Source organism: Piliocolobus tephrosceles, chromosome 1 (genome assembly GCF_002776525.5).
Source record: "Piliocolobus tephrosceles isolate RC106 chromosome 1, ASM277652v3, whole genome shotgun sequence".
Taxonomy (NCBI): Eukaryota; Metazoa; Chordata; class Mammalia; order Primates; family Cercopithecidae; genus Piliocolobus; species Piliocolobus tephrosceles.
In genome coordinates, this window is record NC_045434.1 from 138,235,078 (window position 1) to 138,259,368 (window position 24,291).

The 24,291-nt window shown below is 36.5% G+C and overlaps 1 protein-coding gene across 1 annotated transcript in view; it reads left to right on the plus strand.

Moving 5' to 3' along the window:
• Nucleotides 1-24,291, plus strand: part of TTLL7 (tubulin tyrosine ligase like 7) — a 137,176-nt gene that overhangs the window by 81,000 nt on the left and 31,885 nt on the right. Inside the window, exons 11-18 of the mRNA XM_023208740.2 lie at nt 5,539-5,686; nt 5,773-5,846; nt 7,100-7,235; nt 9,238-9,324; nt 14,043-14,241; nt 17,740-17,945; nt 18,939-19,073; nt 21,247-21,327. Coding sequence (XP_023064508.1) covers nt 5,539-5,686; nt 5,773-5,846; nt 7,100-7,235; nt 9,238-9,324; nt 14,043-14,241; nt 17,740-17,945; nt 18,939-19,073; nt 21,247-21,327 — 1,066 coding nt within the window. The remainder of the gene's footprint in view (nt 1-5,538; nt 5,687-5,772; nt 5,847-7,099; nt 7,236-9,237; nt 9,325-14,042; nt 14,242-17,739; nt 17,946-18,938; nt 19,074-21,246; nt 21,328-24,291) is intronic.

Below are 24,291 nucleotides of genomic sequence, written 5' to 3' on the forward strand. Positions count from 1 at the left end.
GGGTGCTGCAAACTTCAATGGTTATGTGGGGATTTTCACAGAGCAAGCTTTGGTATCTAGTTAGTCTAGCATTTATTAGCTAATGGTGTCCTTTGATACTTATTAAAGTCACCACAGCATGGGGGTACTTTATGTTTAGGTTTTGCCTAAGAGTTAGCTTATCTGCTTCTTGTGCTAACAGGGCTGTTGCTGCCAGTGCCCTTAGACATGGGGGCCAGCCTTTGGAAACCTCGTCTAGTTGTTTTGAGAGATAGGCCACTGACCTTGTCTATAGTCTGGGTTAAAACTCCAACTACCATTTTTTTTTTTTGACACATAAGGTGTAAAAAGTTTTGTCAGGTCAGGTAGCCTCAGGACTGGGGCCAACCTGAGTTTTTCTTTGAACTCATGAAAACCTTATTGCTGTTGGTTGAAATAGATCTAATTTATATTTTTATTGACTATTGTCTACCAAAATATTGACTTAAATCATCTAACTATTTGATTTCAGACTTTAAATTGTTCTGGTATTCCTTGTGGGGCTCCAATTGCATTTAAATAGATGCAAGAGTTGAAAGACCTATAAGGGGTTTCTCTGGTTTTATGATGTCTTATTCTTTTTTTCTTCCTCTGGTTGATTAAATGCCAGGGTGAAAGGGATAGCCAAATGGACTAAAGCACAAGTGCCACTGTAGTTATTTGGCAGAGTGCCCAGTAAAGGTCCACCACAATACTGCCACATATCCACTCGGGGATCAACAAGGACTGACTAATTAAGAAGCTCTTGAAAATTCTTAAGCTCACTGCATCCCTTCAGGTCTCCAAGGAATGCTAAGTTTCTTCCCTGTCACGAGAGACATGAAGTGAACTTAGTGTTCAGAGACGGAGGATGCATGGCCCTCGGGGGCTGACCTGCAGGGTGCTGGACTTTGGGATATAGCAGAGAGAGCTTGACACAACTTATTACTCCAGGCTGTAGAATCCTGGAAAAGAGCTACCATGGAGCCCATGCTTGGTGGACTGGAGGACCACCTTAGTGGAAAGGGGACAATCTGGGCCTCTGGCCTGCCGTGTGCACAAGCATAATAATTGCTTTTGTTTAATGTGCAGATGGAATATTTGATCCATTCCAACCAGGCATTTGCATCTTGGTATGCTGTCTTAATTGCCAAAGTTTGTTTTAAGTCTTTAACTTCTGTGATCCTCTAGTAAAATGAATGTTTCCTTTAGCACCTATTTTTATTAGTTTTTAGACCAAAGAAAACTAAGCACCATTTTATATTTAATAATGCTTCTTGTATGACTTTTATACCAGATACACTAAATTTTACTTTTATATTATTGTGTTATTAATGTTAAACTTAATTTTAATAAAACCTTGTAGACATATTTATCAGATTTTTAATGTTTGACCATAACGTAAGATTTTACAGACTCTTTTTAACCTTTCATAATTTTTGTTAAAGAGCAGCTTGGTGCTTTAAGAAAAACCTGTTGCATTTTTGCTTTAATGTCCAGTTCACAGAAAAACTGGATGATACCTTTTTAACTTTAGCTAGTATGTTTACACACACAATTTTCTTTACAATCAACATTTTAAAACTTGCTTAAACTTTCAAAACAATAGTTTTTTTAACCTTTTAATGTAGGTAAAAATCCACATTCTTATGCCTCCTTATAATCCTTTTACCAAAGGTATATTTTACTTTCCTTATACACCTTGCACATAAACTGTTTCTTCAGTAGTACTCAGGAGGCCTTACTACTTTTAAATTATACAATATTTTTTGCATAACATTTTTTTCTTTCACGACTTTCGTAGACAATTCTTCGACATGTCTCAACTTTCTGACTTATTACAAACATTTCTTTAAACAACCAGTTAATTTATTTCAGGACAAGAATTTACCATATAACACTCTTTTTACATAAATTCTGTCTCCCGCCCTCTTTTTCCTTTTTTTTTTTTTTTGTTTTTAGGATAACCATTCTTTTCCAAAGTGAACTTCCTTTATATCTGTGGACTAGACTAAGGCCACAAGATTAGAAATTACTGTAATACATGTTACACTGCTAACTTTTAGCAAACTTTACTTTTGTTGAAAACCTTGTAAGTTTGGGATTTCAATTATCCTTTTCTATTAATAAGACCTTGTTTAGTCTAAATTAACTTAGAATTGGTATAGATGGGCTTTTTTTTTTTTTGTTAGCAAAACAGCTGCGCTACAGATTTAACGCATCTGGGCCATCCGCGGGTTACTGGGTTAAGGATTTTTAATAGGAAGGACTCAGTGCTTTAGGGATATGCCCTTGTTTACACTGACAACAAAGTGGTATTAGAGTGTTACAGGGTTACTGAGAATACCTTTAATTATTAATTATACATTTTAAATTTACCTTGACTTTTAAAGGAATAGGGTATACTTTTTTTCTTAACTACTTGTATATTTCTCTCTTTCTCTCTTTGACTTGCTGTCTCTCTCTCTCTCTCTCTCTGACTTTCCTTTTGTCTCTGTCTCTTCCTCTCTTTCTGCCTCTCTTTCTCTGTCTCTCTCTCTTTTCTTGATTCCTTTGTATCTCTGTCTCTTCCTCTCTCTCTTTGCCTCTTTTTCTCTCTGTCTCTTTCCTCTCTTTCTCTCTGCTGGTCTTTCCTTGCCTCTGCCACCCACTTACGCTGCTGTTCTCTTAACTACTGTAAGTGGGGAGGGGGTCTAAAACCAGCTGTAACTGTCTATGTATGGAAACTGGTCTGGGTGCCTTGGCTTACAGGTTACCTTGTGCCATACCTTTGAAACAATGGACCTGTCTAGGCTTCCTTCTGATGGCCAGCCCACCTCTAATGCTGGCCAGTCTATTTCACACAAAGTTCTAAGTTTTCTTGGTGTCATAGTAACAATGTAATCTCCCTTAAATCCTTTCTTGAAATTTTCAACATAGTTCCTAGTGGGATGGGCTTACTTTGTGCCTGACCTATGCTTCTTCAAGACAAAACACCACACTCACACCACATGCACCCCACAAAACAAAGAACAGATAAAAGGGGCACACACACACTTTTACAGTTTACACCAAACCAAAATCAAAACCAATATCAGAGTATCCAGAAATCCAAGCCGGGTCAAAACCAAAACCAAAGTATCAAGCAATCCAAGTCAAGTCAAAAACAAAAAACAAAGTGCCAGTACAGGCACACCATGGGAAATCAGGCCACGCTTCCACTCAAATGGAGTAGGCAAGTTCCCAAGACCAGTCCTGTCAAGCAATTCAAACCAAGTCAAAACCAAAACCAAAGTGCCGATAAAGGCATGCCGTGGGTGATCAGGCCACGCTTCCGCTCAAATGGAGTGGGCAAGTTCCAAAGACTAATCTTACCAAGTTCTAGATGACCAGACTCCAAGTGCCAGTTCCTGGTGTTCAGCCACTGCATTGATCCTCCACGGGGGCCTGCCACACACTGCTCTGGTGAGGAGTCCCATGGGGCAAATGCTTACTTGGGAGCGCTCTCAGGATCCTTGTCACTCCAGCTGGTTGGAGTCCCCCGCAGGGATGTTCCACATGACATGCTAAAGCCACCTAAAGAGCTGCCTCAGCCATCCATTAATCACCTCGCTTTCCCGGTCAGGGAACCAAGAACTGTAGCAGGAGGAGCCGTGGACAAAACCTCTTAGACACCGAGATAGTGAAGGGAGTGGCTTTAATCAGCTGGGACCATCAGCAGGCTAACGTGTTAAAATCCAAGCTCATCAGGTGCTCAACTTCTGTCCCTTTTAAGGGCTCACAACTCTAAGGGGGTCCACGTGAGAGGGTCGTGATCGATTGAGCAAGCCAGGAGGTACGTGACAGGGGCTATGAGCACCGGTGGTCAGAGTGAAACAGAACAAAACGGGAGGTTTCACAGTGTCTTTCCATACAATGTCTGGAATCTATAGGTAACATCAGTTGCTAGATCAGGGGTTGAATTTTAACTATCAGACTTAGGTCAGGCAGGCCCAGGTCTGGTTTCGGGTCTGATTCCTTGGTTTCAGGTCTGGTTCTAGGCGCCGGGCTACCTGCCTTTAGTTTCACTTCTCTTTCCTTTTCTGAGTATAAAACAGTATGAGAGGGTCTCTCTCTTCCCTCAGTCATGAAAGAGAATAGTTCAGTTTCCTAACATTCCTGCAAGGTCAAGTTGTGATGGTACATACTTGAGGCAAAAGAACACTCTTTATTGTTTAGGGCCTTGGACCCATATTCTTTTTTTTTTTTTTTTAGAGACAGAGTCTCACTTTGTCGTCCAGGCTGGAGTACAATGGCGCGATCTCGGCCCACTGCAGGCTCCGCTTCCCGGGTTCATGCCATTCTCCTGCCTCAGCCTCCTGAGTAGCTGGGACTACAGGCGCCTCACCACACCCGGCTAATTTTTTTGTATTTTTAGTAGAGATGGGGTTTCACCGTGTTAGCCAGGGTGGTCTTGATCTCCTGACCTCGTGATCTGCCCGCCTTGGCCTCCCAAAGTGCTGGGATTACAGGTGTGAGCTACTGCGCCTGACCTGGACCCATATTCTTAATGCAATCTCCTGATGAATTAAATGAGGCAATATGTAAATGTAAGTGCTTCTCTTACCTCTGCACTAGAAGCTAGCCAAATGGCCTTCTTGTTTCCTTTCCTTTGGTTTATCTGGGCCCTACCAGCCTAATGACAATAGAAGCATGGAAATAAAACCTTAAGGATAGAACTCTCTGTTTTGTTTTTGTTTGTTTTTTTTGTTTCCCCCTAAAGGCAAGGGCCGAATTGGCCTTGCTTTTCCTTTTTTCTTGGAGTAACTCTGTTTCTACTAGGTCTTTCAATGATGGTATGGTAGTGTTTAAGTTGGAGGAGTTGGAGAGAAAAATCCTCAGGTTTGTGTTATTTTACCAGCTATGTGGCAGGGAAGAGAGAGAAAGTGGTTTAGAGGAAAATAATCCCAAAACAGGACTTTTCCTTGAAAATCAGAGAGTTAGAAGTGAATTTTCATAATTGAGTAAAGAATGGTAAGGACTATGCAGATGTTTTCAAATAAATGATGATTGTTAGGTTGATGATTTCGGTCAGAAATGAAAATGTATTAAAGAATGGTCAGTATAAATGGAATTGGGTTGAAGAAGGAGAAGCGAACCATTTCTTATTAAGTACCTATTAATGTTACCACAAATTAATCTTATAAGAACTCAAGGAGGAAACAGTATTGCTGACATTTTAGACGGGGAAACTATCTCCAAAGTAGGCAGTTAATTGACCAGCCCAAGATTGTATAGTGGTAAATTGTTGGGGCAAAATGTGAAATTAGGTCTCTCGGATCCTGTAAAACATACACTGTTTCCATTTTGTCTCTGTGCCTTCAGAATTTCTATTTACCATATCTATTGCCAGAGTGCCATATTTGAGGTATGGTTAGATGAATATAATGTAAGTGAATATATAAGTTTAATAAACATTGATTCTGAGCTTCACTATGTCTCCTGTTCTGCACATTCTCCTCACCGGGATAAGATCAGAACTTGTTCGAATTCTAGAATTTGGTCTTATGTTTTATATTTTAGGACCAGTGACAAAAGAAGAAACTTGGCCAAACAAAAAGCTGAAGCTCAAAGGAGGCTCTATGGTCAAAATTCAATTAAAAGGCTCCTACCAGGCTCCTCAGACTGGGAACAGCAGAGACACCAGTTGGAGAGGCGGAAGGAAGAGTTGGTATGAAAGTTTTAAGAAAGTACCCACAATTTAAATTGCATAATTAATTTGTCAGGTTTTATTTGTAAAATTTTTCTCATTTCCAGAAAGAGAGACTCGCTCAAGTACGAAAGCAGATCTCACGAGAAGAACATGAAAATCGACATATGGGAAATTATAGGTAACTGTGCTGGTATTTTTGTATAGATTGAAAAAATGAAGTATCAAAGCAATGATCCTTCATGTGTTAATCTTGTGTGCTTATTTTAAGTATTTTTCTTTGATTCCAAGCAAGTGCTTTTGCTTACTGTCTTTCAAGAAAGAAAGGTAGTCAGCAAGGAGATGGTTCAGCCTTGACAGCGCTCCTGCTAGCCAGCCTCTGGGTGGTTGTAGGAGGTCCTTTTAACCCGCCGTTATCCTGTGACTGTATTTAGTTATAGTGTGGTGTTTAAAAAAAAGTCAGAATTCAGGTCTCTTGGTATTCTTCCTGCCAATCCATAGTGGTTACTGTACTTTTTCAGGAACCAGGCAAATAATGAAAATGTTTGAAGGAGTTAGGTATGAGACAGTGGAGAGGGATGTGGGCTGTGTTAAACTGGAACCCTTCCACAGTATCACCCTTGACAGAAGCAAACCTTCCCACCTCACCCAGCTCATTGTGTTCTTCGAAAGACTGCCCACTTTCCAACTTTTGACATTGCCTGAGCAGGATAAAGGAATGTGTAAGGGCATTCTTGCACTCATGGTAAGATGTTCTTTCATGGCCTTAACACCATCAACAGTAGTGATGAGAACACATTCCTCCCACTCCACCTCTACCCACTTCCCTCTACTAGAGAGGCAAATTCCATCACTGCAAAAGAGATCATCAAAACCACTGCCTACATTTTTGTATACTTCGGTAACCACACTAAGTAAAAAACTCCTGTAGTATCCCTTATTAACTGAACACTCTCCTACAAAGTTCAATATTTCTCCAATTTGCCCAATCACCATTCTTCTCCAACCATTTCCCCCTAACTAAACCCTTACACTGTGCCTTCTGGAACTGCATTGTTTAATGCTAATTCTCTAGATAAACTTAATTTGTGGAGTTGTGCCACTATCAATGACTATAGACCGAAAACCTTCATAAAGTTGTAAAAATACTCTTGTGCAATCATTAAAGTTTTGAAAGAAGTTCGTTAATTAGTGCCCAGTCAACAAACAGTTACATTAGAAAGTTACTGAGTGAATCTATTAGGCCAATTATCAGTTTTCTATCTGGAGGTTTAATATTTAATATTATTTTGCACTAATCAGTATAGAAATGCTTATACCTGGCAATATGACTAGTATAGAATAAGTGGTCAAGGATTATCTGTGGAGTTGATCTTAACTATTGAGCTGTGACAGCTTCTTTTTAAAAAATTGGTTTATCTGATTTTGTTGTAGACGAATTTATCCTCCTGAAGATAAAGCACTACTTGAAAAGTATGAAAATTTGTTAGCTGTTGCCTTTCAGACCTTCCTTTCAGGAAGAGCAGCTTCATTCCAGCGAGAGTTGAATAATCCTTTGAAAAGGATGAAGGTAAGAGAATGAATGTTTATATAGAGAAAAAAGAATAAAGCTAAACAATATGTCTTTACAGACAAGCCACCTTGGTCCAACATATAAAAACATCTTACTTTTAAGATATGCTTTCCCCAAGCTTTTTATTTTAACAGTTGGTAACATTTCATGATGAACCAACTTAGTTCATAAATAAGATATCTACCAAGACAAATTATAGAGTAGAGAATTGTGATATTATGTAGTAATATCAATATATTATAATAACATATCTTATTACGTAGATGTGTATATGTAACTGGATAAAGAAACCCATGGAATTAACCTAGTGGTTTGTAGCATTCTTATTTTTTGGATTATAACAAACATTATATAGTACTTTTTCTTGATACTACATAGATCTGGCATATAAGAGGAAGTAAATGAAACACACACACACACACACACACACACACTCTAATCTGTACACCTTAGTAAAAGGTCTATCAGTTTTCTATTGTAGCATGACAAACCACTTCATTTATTTGCTCATTACTCTGCAATCTTGGCTGGGCACAGTTGAGTGGTTCTTCTGCTTGTCTTCCCTTGGGTGAATCATATAGTAGCATGTATCTGAATGCCCAACTGGAGCTAGAAATCCAGGGTAGCTTCACTCACATGTCTGGTGTGTCAGATAAGATAGCTGGAACATCTGGGAGCTGGCTGGTATCTCTTCCTCCCTACACAGTCTCTCAGCGGGGTAGTCAGACCTCTCAATATAGTAGCTCAGGATTCTAAAAGGAAGCATTTCAAGAAGATTCTTTTTATCCTAGTAGAAGCTCTCTAGTTTAGACCTGATCTCTGCCTACATATGTCCAGACATGACAGATGACCCCAAAGAAGAAAATGGCCACTCATCTCTGCTCACCTAGGAAGACCTTGCCCCTCTTTGGAATTTAGTTTCTTTACATTACTTTTTACCTACAGCTTTCTGGTGTTTTAGAAAATATGATTGTTTAGTTTATCTGGCCTTTTCTGGCTGTTATGATGAAAGTATCATCTGTTATATTTCTCCTAAACAGAAGCAGAACTCCTTGAGTTTCTTTTTGACTATATTGTACTGCTATCCATGGAATTCATTGTAAGATTATTATTTAATAAAAAATATATAATAAGAGTATTTTGGGATTTCAATAGCTAAATTTCCTTAGATTGGGGCAAAGAGTAACTTATTTTACACATTTCTACTGTACAGTGAGATTTCTAGTTTCTTCAAAAACCTTTTCTAGCATCCTTTCTTAAATAACTCAATGATACAGTTGATTATACCTCTTTCAGTGTACCTATTATAGTTGTATTGTTCTGACTTGACTAATATCCACTGGGGTATATGCTTTTATAAAATTTCCTTTTGATTCAGAATATGACTCTAGAAGAACACAAGAAAGGTGTTAGGGCACTTGTGACTTTTTGCCACCTTTGATGACTATAGAATGAAAACCTTTATAAAGTTATAAAAATACTTTTGTGCAATCATTGAAATTTTGAAAGAGTTTCATTAAATAGTGCCCAGTTAGCAATACTCACGTTAGAATGTTTCTAAGTGAAACTAATTAGTCCAGTTATCAGTTTTCTGTCTGGAGGTTTAATATTATTTTGCACTAATCTGTATAGAAATGATTCATAAACTTGAAATCTGGAAATTAGCTTGAACTTTCCAGAAATTTTAGTGTCCAATGAACTAGTTTATTGAAGTATTATACTCTAAGATTTTAATACTATACTGTACTATAAAGGTACATTTGTTTATGATAATTAATACAGAATAGATTTTGGCTATGTATTAATTATAATGCCAGATTTTAGTGAAAGTTTCAAGAGAATTTGCCATGACCCTTTAATATTTCTCCTTTGTTCTGAGCAATCTTCACTAAATAATTTTGGGAATCCTTGCTCTGCATTATTTTGTGGAGATTCATCAACTTGGAAAAATTCTAGAGTCCATTAGTGATTGTAATTTTAATTAGAATATTTTTTGAAGGAGGAAGATATTCTGGATCTTCTGGAACAATGTGAAATTGATGATGAAAAGTTGATGGGAAAAACTACCAAGACTCGAGGACCAAAGGTGCAGTATATCTCTACCTTCCTTAAGTTATCAAAGTAGATGCTACTAGCCCTTGATGCTTCTGACTATAAGAATGACCGGTGCTGCTTTAAAGGAACCATAAGGACTGTATGCCCAGTGCAGGTAGAGTTTGGAAGATGATGGTATCTTACACTCAGGAGTTTTGTTTTGTTTTATTTTATTAGTTTCATTTGTCATTTAGGTTATTTTCCTGATGTCAGTGAAAATACCATGAGTCAGGGCCAAAAGGGACCCAGAGCTAGTACTCTTATTCTAAACTAAATATTAAGTTTGCCTCATACCTCTAGACAGATAATTATCAGATAAATGGGTAGCATTATAAATAAGGCAAATCATGAAATCTAGAGACCCTAATTAGGAGCCCCATCTTTTGCTGACCTAGCAACGTTGATTTTGTTTTAGTTAAAATAGGTGTAATTCCTAGAAATAAGTAGAAAGCTGTTATGTAGATGACATTTACATGTTCTCCCCTTTTTTTTTTTTGATACAGGATCTCACTCTCACCCAGGTTAAAGTCCAGTGGTGTGTTCATACCTCACTGTAGCCTCACACTCCTGGGCTCAAGTGATCCTCCTGCCTCAGCCTCCTGAGTAGCTGGGACTACAGGCACATGCTACCATGCCTGGCTAATTTAAAAAAAATTCTTCTTCTTCTTCTTCTTCTTTTTTTTTTTTTTTTTTTAGGAGATGGTGTTTCGCTGTGTTGCCAAGGCTGGTCTTGAACCCCTGGTTTCAGGCAATCTTCCTGCCTTGGCCTACCAAAGTGCTGGGATTATAGGCATAAGCCACTGCGTCCAGTGCTGTTCTTCTGATATATGTCAAAGTTCTTGTTAGTAGAGTAGGAAAGAGTTGAATTAGAAAAATCTTGGATTTTTTTTCATTCCATTCCATTTATATTTCAGAATTACTATGCTATCTCTTTGTCCTTAGACACTTCATCTTCTATCATATTTTCATGCTTTTCCATGCTTCTGAAATGTCTTCCTACTAAAAAAAAAAGTCATTGACTTATTTGATTAGAGTCTCGTTCCTATTTCAGCTGAACCACTGTTGCTTGTGTGAAACCTTCCCTCATTTCCCCAGTTAAGCTTAGACCTTCCTTTCTCTCTTTCTCCTGCTGTTCCATAAATAATACTTTTGTGGAGCAGTTGTGACAAGTAATTATTTGCATGTTTGCCTCAGTACAAGGCTGCACATTCCTTGAGGGTAGCAAGTAGATTTTCACTCTAGAACCTAGCCAGTGTCTGACACACAGTAGGTTCTCAAAATCTATTAGTTAGTTCAGTTTGTTAAATATATCCATAAGAACCTCATTGGCTAGTAGAAGAGCAGACAGGTAATTAAAAAATCAGGGAGTAATGTGGCAAGTACTATAATAAAGGGAGTGTAAAGTACTACAGCAGCATAGAGAAGAAAGGGATTGGTAGCATGTGGACGGCTTCAGAAAGGTAGTGCTGTTAGAACTGGATCTTGAAAAATGAGTAGTGCTCTAAGCATTAAGAGAGGTGGAAGAGGCAGGTCACGGTGGCTCATGCCTGTAATCCCAGCACTTTGGGAGGCCAAGGTGGGCGGATCACGAGGTCAAGAGATTGAGATAATCCTGGCCAACATGGTGAAACCCCATCTCTGCTAAAAATACAAAAATCAGCTCGGCATGGTGGCGTGTGTGGGAGAATCGCTTGAACCTGGGAGGTGGAGGTTGCAGTGAGCTGAGATCGTGCCACTGCCCTGTGGCTTGGCAACAGAGCGAGACTCTGTCTCACACACAAAAAAAAAGAGGTGGAAGAACATTTAGGGTATATAGGACATTAAAGGCAAAGATATGGAGTTATGATACTGTATAGGATGTTGTAGAAACATAAAAAGTTTGGTATGACTCAAGTGGAAGGTTCTTGGATAGTGAAATGATATGGGTGAGCCTGTTTAAGAGATAAGAGATTAGCTGGTGGAGATCTTGGATGTCAGAGACTGTTCCAAATTACGTGCTCCATATTGAGGTATTGCAGAATATGTCATTGATACCTCCTGGTATCACTGGAAGAAGTATATTTTGGAGTATCTGTAAAAGTAAATACTTGCATGAGTCATAGCATTACTTTGGGAAACACTGGGAAATTTCTAAGCTTTGTATATTAATTATTGCTATTCAACAAACTAGACATGAGATATTCTGGAGGCACAATGTTTCTGGCAGAGTTGCAAATGCAGAAGCCTTGAGACAGCTTTATATTGTCTTATATTTTCCTGTGTTTCATTTATATAAGGCTTGTCATCCAAACAAAAATATAACCTCTTGAGAGGAAGAATTCACTTTGTCTGATTTGGTCAGTCCCTTTCATTCTAGGCAAGTAGTGGGAACTAGCAATATATTTGTTGAAATGAAATGAACTAGATATTTCCTGTAGTTGTTAAAGCCAGCTATATTTCAAAGTTGTTGAAGTCTGCATAATCAGTCTGAAGTAGAAGCATTTTTATAACTTTTAATTTTATGTTATTTACCAAGGGTCCAAAGTGAGCCAAACTTCAAAGCAGCCATTCCTTTTTAGAGGGATGATATAACACACAAAACATTGATTTCCGGTGTCTACTGGTAGAAATATAATTGGAGATAATCAAAATTAAATAAAACTGGTACTTGTAGTAGGAAAAATAATAACTTTTCACTTACTTGAGAATCTAAGAAACATTAGCTACATAAATAATATCACATAAAGTGTTAGGTTGGTGCAAAAGTAATTGCAGTAGAATATTAGCAATGTTCTTTTTATTAAGCTGGGTAATAGGCATGTGGGTGTTTATTCTTTATACATTTATATATTTTTTATATATGGCCTACTTCATAATAAAATTGGACATAAAAAATAAGTACTATGGTTGTGCCATAACTCAATGCCAGTTTACAAATTCCATTTTGTAGTTAAGACACTATTTAGAGTTTATGTTGCTGTGACTGCTAGTTAATTACTGCTTGAACAGTGTATTGGTCAAAAAGTCCCAAGTGCATATAAGACACAAAGGCTCAGCTGTACGTTTCCCCTTGTGATTCTTTATAGGGTCGAATAACTCATTATGTAGTCAAGCTCTTTAAGAACACTTAAAGCTGTTTGCTACATGAAGGAAGGCACTACTAGCAAGCCTGATTGTGCCACTGTTTCTTCTGGGTATGCTAAACTTCTGAGGAAACAACCTTCCTCTAGAATTCATATTCCCCAAGATTGTCAAAATGTTTGATGATTGTGTTACTGTTAAATGTTTTTATGTATATCTCTTTGAACATTGTCAGTACTTAGTAAATATTAGACCATCAGAAAGAGCACATACTTTTAAACACAAGTTGGTACCTTAGTGAATTAAACTACTTTCCTGCTTTGGTTATTTTTCACCCTTTGCAAAGGCTGTAAATTTAAGAAGATCAGGCTTTTTGGCTCACTCTGTATTCCAGGCACTTCATGAAATGCTATTTCTGTATTTTTATTCTACACTGTTACACTAGAGGGTATACCTTCTTTCAGTGAAATCCCATGCTATCCAGGGATTTCATTATAGTATATGCTAACATCAAAACATTTTTGTTTGATTTAACAGAGAGCAAGCAACTAGTATACAACTGAAGGAATCTCTCCCATCAGGAATAGGAGGCATATGGTGTGTGTAATAAATAGTCTCTCAGAATGATTGAGTTATGAAACTATCTTGTTCTTGGTTATGCACATTCTTTCTGATGTGAAACTGTCCCGTGTCCCTTTCCTTCCATTCCTTCAGCTGGCATCATTGGAAACACATTGATTGGGAGGACTAGAAACAAGTGATTCTAATAGGGATAATGACACATAATAGTATGGCATTTTCAATCTTTACAGATTTTCCCTTCTATATTAGAGGAATTTATCCTTCCCCCATGAAAGTTTACCCCTACTGATCTTCATATTATTAGTTTTTAAAATGCAGCATGGGCAATGAAAAAGTATGTCACTCTATTATGGCCAGAAGCTAGTGCCAGAGTTAGGAATACTCTGAGAAAAGACATCAGTTGTTCTTGAGCAGTTCGGAAGGTGGACAGTTAACTAAAAATTCTATTTTTATAAATATCCACAGCCAGTTAGTTATGTGAGGGATACCTAACTTCTTGCTGCACATTATCTGAGTGGATAGGCTCACAGAAAATGTTTTAGTATTCTTATTCTCTTTATCCTTCTTGCCTCTCTTTCTCCTCCCACCCCCTCACACACACACAGACACACACACACCACACACATACACAGATGCACTTGTGTGTGCACATTTATTAACTCTGAATGTTAATGATACAACAAAGGTATATCTCTGAGTCTTGATGAATAATCTTTCTTATGGAATGAAGAAAAGCTGATTTCATTTCTGATTTTGATGTTTTTATCTCAAATATTTTCCCTTTATTTTGTTATTCTTTGTTTATAGATACTCTAGCCCTTTATTCCAGTCGTGGGAATAACTTATTCCTCATCATGATTATATCATTTAAGAAAGAATATTTTGCAGAAACAATAATCAATGCATAGCACCGTAGGCTAAGCAGCATGGCAGCAATAGTATTTGGGGGGATTCTCAACCTTCAGTAAAAAGCAGCAAGCATAGGGGGAAATTTAATATAGTAACTAATCATATCAGTAAACCTTTTTTTAAGAATTCTAACAAAATAACACATTTCCGTCTTTTTAGCCTCTGTGTTCTATGCCTGAGAGTACCGAGATAGTGAAAAGACCGAAGTACTACAGCAGTGACAGCAGTTATGATAGTAGCAGCAGCTCTTCAGAATCTGATGAAAATGAAAAAGAAGAGTACCAAAATAAGAAAAGAGAAAAGCAAGTTACATATAATCTTAAACCCTCCAACCACTACAAATTAATTCAACAACCCAGTAAGTCAATTTCTTCTAATTTAGATGTTGTATAAAGAATTATGGAACTGAAATTATTAAACTCATTAAAAGGTCCTTGGGCCAAATGAACCCTGTTGTGTGTGAGGAGACCTGGATTCCATCCCCCTTCCTTCCCTAACCAGACTCGGGCACATCCCTTAATCCCTTTCTAGATCTGCAAATAGAAAACGAAAGGACTGGATTAAGGATCTGTTCTTCTATGTTTCATCATTTTTTTTAGGTGCCAGATTTTTTCCTGGGTTTTGTAAAATGTGCCTCATGGCTGATCTGATGATTACGTGTCTCTTAAGCCAATATATTCTCTTCTCATTCAATTTCCGCCCCTCTACTTCTTTCACCCACTTTGTTTTATGCTATCACTTATTATATATATTTTTAAAAGTATGTATTTCCTTAGGCATTTGACTTGAATGTATCTGTAAGTTACATATTTGTGAAATAGTTGAAGTTTTGTTCCCTCCCATTTTCATCACCGGTGAGTACTTAAGTCAGGGCTTATGATGCATAGGAACTACTTAGGAGAGCAGCCAACCACTGCTCCATCTCCTTCCTTTTCTGCTTCCTTTTCTCTCTATCTGTATTTCTTTTTACATTCTCTTTCTCTTTCTTTGTCTCTTCTTTCATTTATTCTTCAATTCCAAATGTGCAATATTGTGTCTGTGATTTTTCTTTCATCCCCAAATGTCCAGTGTAGGATTGCCGTTTGCCTAGATTCAGTTGGAAAACCCCTTCCTGATGCTGCCTCTAGTCCAGGACTTTTCTGAACCCTTGTCTGTCATATCTCTGTTTGCCTTGTGCTCCACTGTCCTAGGGTTCCGCTAAAGGAACCAGGTCAACAATGCAGTGAACACAATTGTGAGCCCTTTTTACCCTCAGCAATGTATTTAATATGTTAACTTCCCTGAAAATGTGGATATTTTAAAACTGGCCTTAAACACTTGTGGCAAAATGCATGAGGAATACAGAACCGATAGATGAAGCTTTTACAGGAATGGTCTTTGTTTATATGTTATTCTCTAAAGAAACATGCTACTACTTCATATCTTTCAGGGTTTATGTCTTTGGAGGGAAATTAATGTATTGTGTTCCATTTCATGTATTTATTTACTCATTCATTTAAGAAATGTTTATTGAACACCTGTTACACAGTTCGTAAGCTATTTAATCATTTGCTTCCTGCTTTCTTAAGGATTCCTTAAATACTTTCAGTGTGTCTTTGTGTAACTATGGCTCTGTGTTGGTTTCAGACGCTGACGTTTTTATGCCTAAATTTGGCAAGTTTTTAATTCCCTTTCCTGTTAGCTGATGTGTACCTCCCTAATGGCATGAACTGATGGGAGATGAGGACAGGTTAGAGAAAAACTTGCTAATATTCTTATAGCTCTGAGATTGTTCTTTGTTCTCAGACCACTAGGTTAACAAATTAAGATCAGACAATAGTGCACTAAAATATACAGATTTTAAAAATGTTTTTAAGTATGAATTTTCATTTGAAATCTAGCCTAATTTAGTTACATGTCTTTTTTATTAGTTATATTTTATTTTTATATTAATGAGGAATTGTAACAAGCCTTTTACTTTGTGGTATCTTCTCTCTTTAATCTTACACCAAAGAACATTTCAGCCACAAATCCTACTTGAGTTTTGTCTTCAGAGTGATGCTGATGATCAAGGACACAATCCAGATTATATGTAACACTTTCTCTTATATATAGTTTGAAAAATTCTAACTTATTTCAGCTTCAAAGGGATATGCAAGTTACAATGATTTTTTTGTGAATCTACCCAAACATCATTGGCATGTCTAGCTACTTAGTTATTCTGTCTGAATTTCTAGCATGTGTAGGCAAAAGAAAAAAAAGGAATCTGTGATGATTCAAGACAAAGGATATTTTCTTTCTGCCCAGTGATCAGGTTGTATACAACCAAACCATTACCATAACCCCTCAAAGGGAGTAGGACTACAGTACAATTACTAGCACATGCCTTGGGTATTTTCTTAGTATAAGTTTGCTCTTGGTGCACATTAAATATGTGCAGTTCTTTGTTTTTTTTTTTTTAAAAAAAAGATTGACCGGTAGTATGTTCCTCACATAGCCCTTCTGCCCTTCTCTAGAAATATAGAGGCAGTGTCATTTTGAAAAGCGGTGACAGTTTTCAGGTTCAGAAGGAAGTTAATCTTTGGAACAAGGAGAATTAAAAAAAAATATTTTATGGCTTTAATAAGTACAACTTTTTGTATTCTCCAAAATTTAATTAAAAATATATCCCAAATATAAGGCTTATGTCTATTCCTTTTGCAAAGGTTTAATTTTTTTTCAACAGCTAATGAAGAGAAATATTTGGGTATTCAACCTGGCTTCATGTGAATTTTACTAAATTATTTAATTAATGAAGATGTATTCCCCAAGCAGAGAAAGAATACAGAACAGAGGATATAGAAACCATAGGAACTGAAAAACAGTAAAAATATTGATAGTATTGAGTGATGATCTATTGCCCCGTGTCAGGAGTCAAAATTTATCTGGAACAGTTGGTTTTCTTTATTAGATGTTCCTAATATGCACTGGGGAAGATATTTTATGGTTTCTCTTAGATATTTTTTCTGATAACAACCCTATAGATCTCTATATTTTTTTCTTCACTTAAGTCTTTTTCTATTGGAATTTAACCTACTTTAAAAAATTATTTACTCTTGTGAATTAGAATGCTCTCTGTTCAGTACTACTCTTTATAATAACCAATTCTATATTTAAATTCCATTAGGATAATCTGAATTTTGTTTTATTACTGTTTTTTTCCTCATGGGTTCTAAATTCTATAACTTAACCTATTTAGCCTGTCCACTTTCTATACTCCTTTCCAGCCCTCCCTATGAATTTGCTGTAAAATATTCAATCTCTAACCTATATACAGATTCTTATAAGTGGCCAGTCAAATCCCAAGGGATAGTGGATAGCATCATGGAATTATAGAAACAGGGAAGACACTGGAATTAGATAGGGTCGGGATTGAAACCTGATCTTGACCACTTTCTTGCTGTATGACCTTGAAAAAGTTCTTTCTCTAAGCCTCTGAGCAATGGAGATCCCTACTTCAGAGGGTTTCCATGAGGACTAACATAAAAGTGTAGCACTTAGCACAATGCCTGGCTTATAGAAGGTGCTCCATAAATGTTAATGTTCCTTTCTTCTGGTTCTTTTATCTCATGTTTTGAGGATATAATTTTGAAGGATTGTTGATAGTAGTATTCCCACAAGAGCCATTTTTTATACATCAGAGGGGTTCTTCTGCAACAAGTTCACTGTTGTTGAAAAATGTATTCCAAACTCATATTCCCATGATGATGCCTATGCTTTGATATTTATTGCCACTTCACTACTAGCTGCTATAATCTTTAGTTTATATAGACTTAATAGAGTAAAAAACTTGTATTAATACTGCTACTGTAGTATCCCTCTTCTCCATCACTGATAGGCTCCATAAGGCGTTCAGTCAGCTGCCCTCGGTCCATCTCTGCTCAGTCGCCTTCCAGTGGGGACACCCGCCCATTTTCTGCTCAACAAGTGATATCTGTGTCACGGCCAACTTCTGCGTCTCGGTCACATTCCTTAAACCGTGCCTCCTCCTACATGAGGCATCTGCCTCACAGTAATGATGCCTGCTCTACCAACTCTCAAGTGGTAGGTCATCTGTTTTGCTCTTTCAAGTTTATAGGGAGCTCTGTACTCAGGCAAGGGGGATCAGATGAGAGGAGGACAGACTGAACCTCAGATCCTTTCCGTAATTCAACTCATGACCTCTTGAAATTTGGATTATTCACCTACCTTAGCCTGCAATTTAGTATGACTCTTAAAAGGTGCAGACTTCACTCTATCACAGAACTCAAAGATGAACACTGAGAATAGCATTATTTTATTTTCTGTTTGCTAATGTGGTAGGATAATATTACTGAAAATTACCTGAGTAAATGCATGGTTTTGCAGTGTATTATGCAGTCTCTCTTTAAATTTGAGGAAGTTTGGAAAATTTTATTTAATGGGACAGTTGATTAATAGGTTAAAAAATGATAAATTATCCTTAGAGCACTTAAGTACAATGTTATTTATAATGTGTTCCATATGTTAAATTAACATTGAGTATTCCCATGTTAGCACGAATCCCAGAGATTTGGTATTGAGAAAATAGTGAATTTAGTTTGTAAGAAGGCTTACTTTTAGATGCTCAAACAGATAGCTCCAACTACCTTCACGTAGACTAAGGATTTATTTAATTTGTTTATTTAATATGGATCGTGTTTCCAAAGGGAAGTCAGGAAATATAAGTGAATGAATTTCACTTGGTAACAATGAATTTTTTTTTTCTAATCAAGAAAAAATGCCTAAGGTATATGTAGCAAATGAAACTGACCAGGCAGTCTTTTTAAAGTATTTATATATTTTTATTTTAGTACTTTTAGCTAAATAAGTATAACCTTGTGGAAGTATGAAAGACACTTGAGATTCGTATCCATTTAATCCAAAGAATTCACAAGTGTAAAAGAAAATTTTCTTCCTTTTTCATTGTTATTGCTTTCAGTTAAAAGTGCATCATTTTTACCTAGAAATATCTTTCAGATTATACTGGCACAATGAAATAAGACCCCCTCCAAATATCTGTATTCTTTCAAATTTAAGAGTGAGTCTTTGCGGCAACTGAAAACAAAAGAACAAGAAGATGATCTAACAAGTCAGACCTTATTTGTTCTCAAGGACATGAAGATCCGGTTTCCAGGAAAGTCAGATGCAGAATCAGAACTTCTGATAGAAGATGTGAGTATCTGATGTGTCTAAAATGCCAAGGAGCTGGTACCTTTTTATTTTTCTTAAAATATTAAAATTTCTTTCCTGAAGGCATTATGCTCAATGACGTAGTAAATTTAATTGATGTCTTTCCAACCTCTACTAGCTTTAGAAAATACAGGAGTTTATTTTAATTGTTACAATTCATGAACAGTGAGATCAGATTATAATCAGCAGTGCAAAATATCTTCTAGTATATAGTGCTATTTTAATACGTCTGCTTCATCAAGTGAGAATAATTAGTGTTAAATAATTATTGTTCTTAATGATTAAGCAAATACCATGTTAAACTTGCCTCTATAAAGATTTAGAAAGAACTAATATGGAATGGGGTATGATGAAAAACGTGGGGCTGTGGCATAAAATGTCAAGAATATTTGAATGTGACACCTTGAATGTCACATTTTTGGGGTCAGAAATTTGAAATGACTTATGTGGAGCTGTGTGTTTTTTTTGTTACACACACATGTGCACCACCCAGTGGAACATTCTAAAAGGTCAGAGGGTCCTAAAATTCACATTAAAATCAGTGACTTACTCCTAATTTAGAAAGAGGGTCCACATTATTTCAGATAACTTTGGTGAAAGAGTACTTCTTCACGCAAGGTTACATTTTTTCATTCAAACATCCTTTTCATTCTTAGATAATTATTCAGTAATAGAACCTTGTGTTTTTCATGAGGGCACATATATTTTATAAATATATTAAAAATATATTTTGGGCCTTTTTTGTAAATATAATTTTATAAATTATATACATAAAATATATGTATTTTTTTTTTCCCAGAGGAGAAGGCACCATCTAGTGGCCAGTTATAGGATAAAAACTACAGCCATGCACTTGGACTTTCCGTTTTTTAGCATTTACTTTAGACCTGTCTAAAGCAAGTATATAGAAACAAAAAGCAAACAAACAACAGTAAAAGAGACTTTCTTGCTGAAAAATACCCATAATTGCAATTTATATTATGTTCTGATGACACAGTCATAAGCAAAGCCCCTAATTATTATTTTGTTGATACATATTTTTAAAAAGTGAAAATGGTAACTTGTTTGCAAGTTAGGTGCTACTTAATTACATCAAAGGAAATGAAAGAAAGCATTGGATGTTAAGGATTATGCTAGATGTGCTTTTATTTACCTATGTCACCTTATTTGATAAAATTATTTTCTGCATATAGCCAATGACTTTGTAGCACTTTATTTTATGTATTTCTTAGAGATATTAGTTATATCCCATCTTTTTTAATCAGGTAGAAGAAAATTAGAGAGTAAAACTAATATTTGTGACTATCGTGATTGTTCTATAAAGAACGCATATAGGCTTATATAATTAATAAAATATAATTAATAATTATGTCAGACATCAAATTGTTTACTGTATGTTCACTATGTGTGAACATTTTAATCTGTTTACTACAGTATATATTACAAGACTATATATTCAGAAGTTTTGCAGACTTGCACAAAAAACAAAACAAAGTAGTAGAATTCTCATTTTATATAGGCTGCCTTCTAATGCATTATTCAATATTTTATTACTATGAATGATGTCATAAATCAGCCTTTAAAATACAAATGAAAAATCTATGTCTTGGATTTCTTGCCAAATCTTACGTTCCTGAAGGTATTTGACTTTCATTAATTGGAGATTGTTTTTTGTTTTTGAGACAGAGTCTCACTCTGTTGCCCAGGCTGGAGTGCAGTGGTATAATGTCAGTTCACTGCAACCTCCACCTCCTGGATTCAAGTGATTCTTGTGCCTCAGCCACCCAAATAGCTGGGATTACAGGCATGCACCACCATGCACAGCTAATTTTTATACTTTTAGTACAGATGGGGTTTTGCCATATTGGCCAGGCTGGTCTTGAACTCCTGGCCTCAAGTGATCTGCCGGTCTTGGCCTCCCAAAGTGCTGGGATTACAGGTGTGAGCCACAGAGATTGTATTCTTAATGCAACTAGAATAGAAAGCTTTGGACGTAGATGGCTTCTTTAATTTCTATTAGAAATCTTTGCACATGTCTTTTTATGAAAGTTGGCATTATTTGTTGCAAGTAATATTGTAGTGCTTTCATTACACAAATTAATTTAAAAAATGGGTTTCAACCTGTAAATTTCTTAATGTTCATCCTTCCAAACAGATCATCGATAACTGGAAGTATCATAAAACCAAAGTGGCTTCATATTGGCTCATAAAATTGGACTCTGTAAAACAACGAAAAGTGAGTAATGCTCATAAACAGTTTTTTCCTCTTGGATTATGTATTAAGCTAGGATCATTAAGCCAAATTCATAGACAGACTTTATATTTGCTCATTTGTTTACTCATTTCTTCAACAAATACTTATTAAGTATCTATTATGGGTCAGGCACTCTTCTAGGTTCTGAAGATACAAAAGTGAATTGTAAAAAATCCATGGTTTCATAGAACTTACATTCTAGTTAAGATGTCTGATAATAAATAAATATGTAATAGAATGTAAGGTAGTACAGTCAGCCTTCTATGTCTGTGGCTTTCGCATCCACCAACCAGGGATTGAACATGTTTGGAAAAAAAAGGGATGGCTGTGTCTGTACTGAACATGTACAGACATTTTTTCTTTTGTCATTATTCCTAAACAATACAACAGTATAACAACTATTTACATAACATTTACATTGTATTAGATATTATAAGTAATTATAAGTAATCTAGAGATGATTTAAAATATACAGGAGGATGTGCATAGGTTATATGCAAATATTCCACCATTTTATATCATGTACTTGAGCATCCATGTATTTTGCTCTCTGGGGTGGGGGGTCCTGAAGCCAATCCTCACAGGTGCAGAGGGACGACTGTACTAAGTACTATGAAGAAAAATAAATTGAGATAAAAAATAGAAGGTAGTATTTGAGCAGAGACTTAAATGAAATGAGAATCATGCTATACAGATATCTGCAGAGACAATGTTTCAGGCAGAGGGAAGAACAAATATAGAGATGCTGAGGTAGAAATTAGTTTGATGGGTATATGAAGCAGAACAAGGCACCATTTTATTTATATATTCACAGGATAGTCTGTTTTAGCTGGAAAAGAGTGAGTGATGGGGTCTTGGTAAGAGATAAGGTTGGACAGATAGGGAGGACCTAGGTCACAACTTTATAGGCTATGGAAAGATGCTGGGTTTTATTCCAGTTGATGAGGAACCACTGGAAAATTTGAGTAGAGAAGTTACATAGCCTGTTTGAATTTAAGAGAATCATGAGAACTACTTGTGGAGAATAGAACTGGAGGAGCAGGAATTTGGCAGAATAGAAGTAGGGACCAGCTAGAAGGTTGTTAGGGTAACTGAGGCAAGAGCTAATGGGTGCTTAGCTAGGGTGATAACTGAGTGGATGGATGCTGGAGAAAGAGGGGGTGGGTTTTGCTGTTTCTGTTGTTTCATTTTATTTTGACCATGTTGATGTTGATATATTGATTGGACATCCAAGTGAAAATGTTGAGTGTATAGTTGTATAAGAGTTTTGAGTTTAGGGCTAAGATTGTGTATGGTGAACAAAAATTTAGGAGTCTCTAAGATATTTAAGGTGTCAGCTAGATGAAACTACCTCAAGTTTCAAGGACTAAGGCCTGGGCCTCTCCTACATGTAGAAATCAGAGAGATGGGAGAATCTACCAAAGAGGACTGAGAAGGAACAGCCAGTAAGATGTGAAGAAACCATGAGAACTGGGTGTCCTTGAAGTCAAGTAAAGAAATTATTTTAAGGACACAGTAATCAATTGTGTCACGTGTGGCTGACAGAGGTTGTAAGCTGAGCATTGAGAACTGACTGTAATTTTTGGCAATGTGGTTGTTAGTGATGACCCTAATCATACATTTAGCAGGGTGGTGGGGAGTAAAACTTGGAATATGTACAAGAAGAGGAAAAGTGGAGAGCAAAACACCACAGTCACTACAGGCACTTTTTCAAGGAATTTTGCTATAGAGGGGAATGGGAAATGTGGTGGTGGTAGATGGAGAGGAATGTGGGCCAACAAGGTTTTTTTTTTTTTAAGATGAAGATATTTTTAGTTTGTATGATGATGAGAATGATTTAGAAGAGAGGAATGGCACAGGAAAGAGAGGTGATAAAAAGTTCTTGAGTAAGTAAGCTGTGAGAGGGGGAGGATTTTCCTAATCAAGAGCATTTATTCTAACAGGAGAGAAGGCAGGTGCATGGGAATGTGGTGGGAAGATGGGAAAGTTTTCTTCTGGTGGGGAGGGCTTCTGGAGATTTGGGGAGAGAGTATAAGGTACATAATAGCTGTCTTGGAGAATGGAAGAGTGGAGTGGCCAGCACGGTGAAGGGCCCATCAACTGCACTGTAACATTGTTTTCTGGGAGATAGGCTATTTTAGTAGCAGAGTGAAGTTGTTGAATTCCTTCAATAATACAAACTATCATTTGCCCTTTCTCAGAATTATCATGAATAAGCTGAAACTTGATGCTGATTACATGGTAACTCTTAAATTATATACTTTTATCTGAGTAAGCTGAACTCACTATTGCACATTATCTCATTCAACAAATACTTGCTTAGTGTCCTGCCATGTGCCACGTAGAGTACACTGTTGAGGAGGGTATAGTAAAGCTGGTGACAGAAGCAGATTGCAAAACACATGGGAAGCCCTGAATATGTTTTCATGTCGCTGACTTTAGTTTCCATTAATGGAGATACAGACTTTTTATTCGAATTGGAACCCTGAATTTCCTTAAGTCCGTCAAATTTTTGTAATCTAGAAGAGCGAGAAGTGTGGGTAAGTTGCTAATTTAAAAAAATAGTACGATATTAATAATACAGGATAAATGTGGCATTTCAAACCAATAGAGAAAAGATGGTTTTTCTACTCAGTGGTACAGAAGCAACTATCTATTTGTAAGAAAATGAAGTTGGAGCCTTAATTCTCACCATATAAAAACAAACTTCATATAATTGCAGTTTTCTATGTAAAAAAGAAAATATTAAAAATTTGGAAGAAAATACAGAGGGATAAGTTTATAATCTTAGAGTGGGAAAACATCTTAAGAAAATACCTAAAACCTAGAAGGCTTAAATTACAAGATCAACAGATTTGATTACATAAAATCTTATGAAAGGTAAAAAATATCTTAAAAGGCAGAAGTTGTGAGGGCAATTGGGTGGGGGATAGAGGAGGAGTTTGA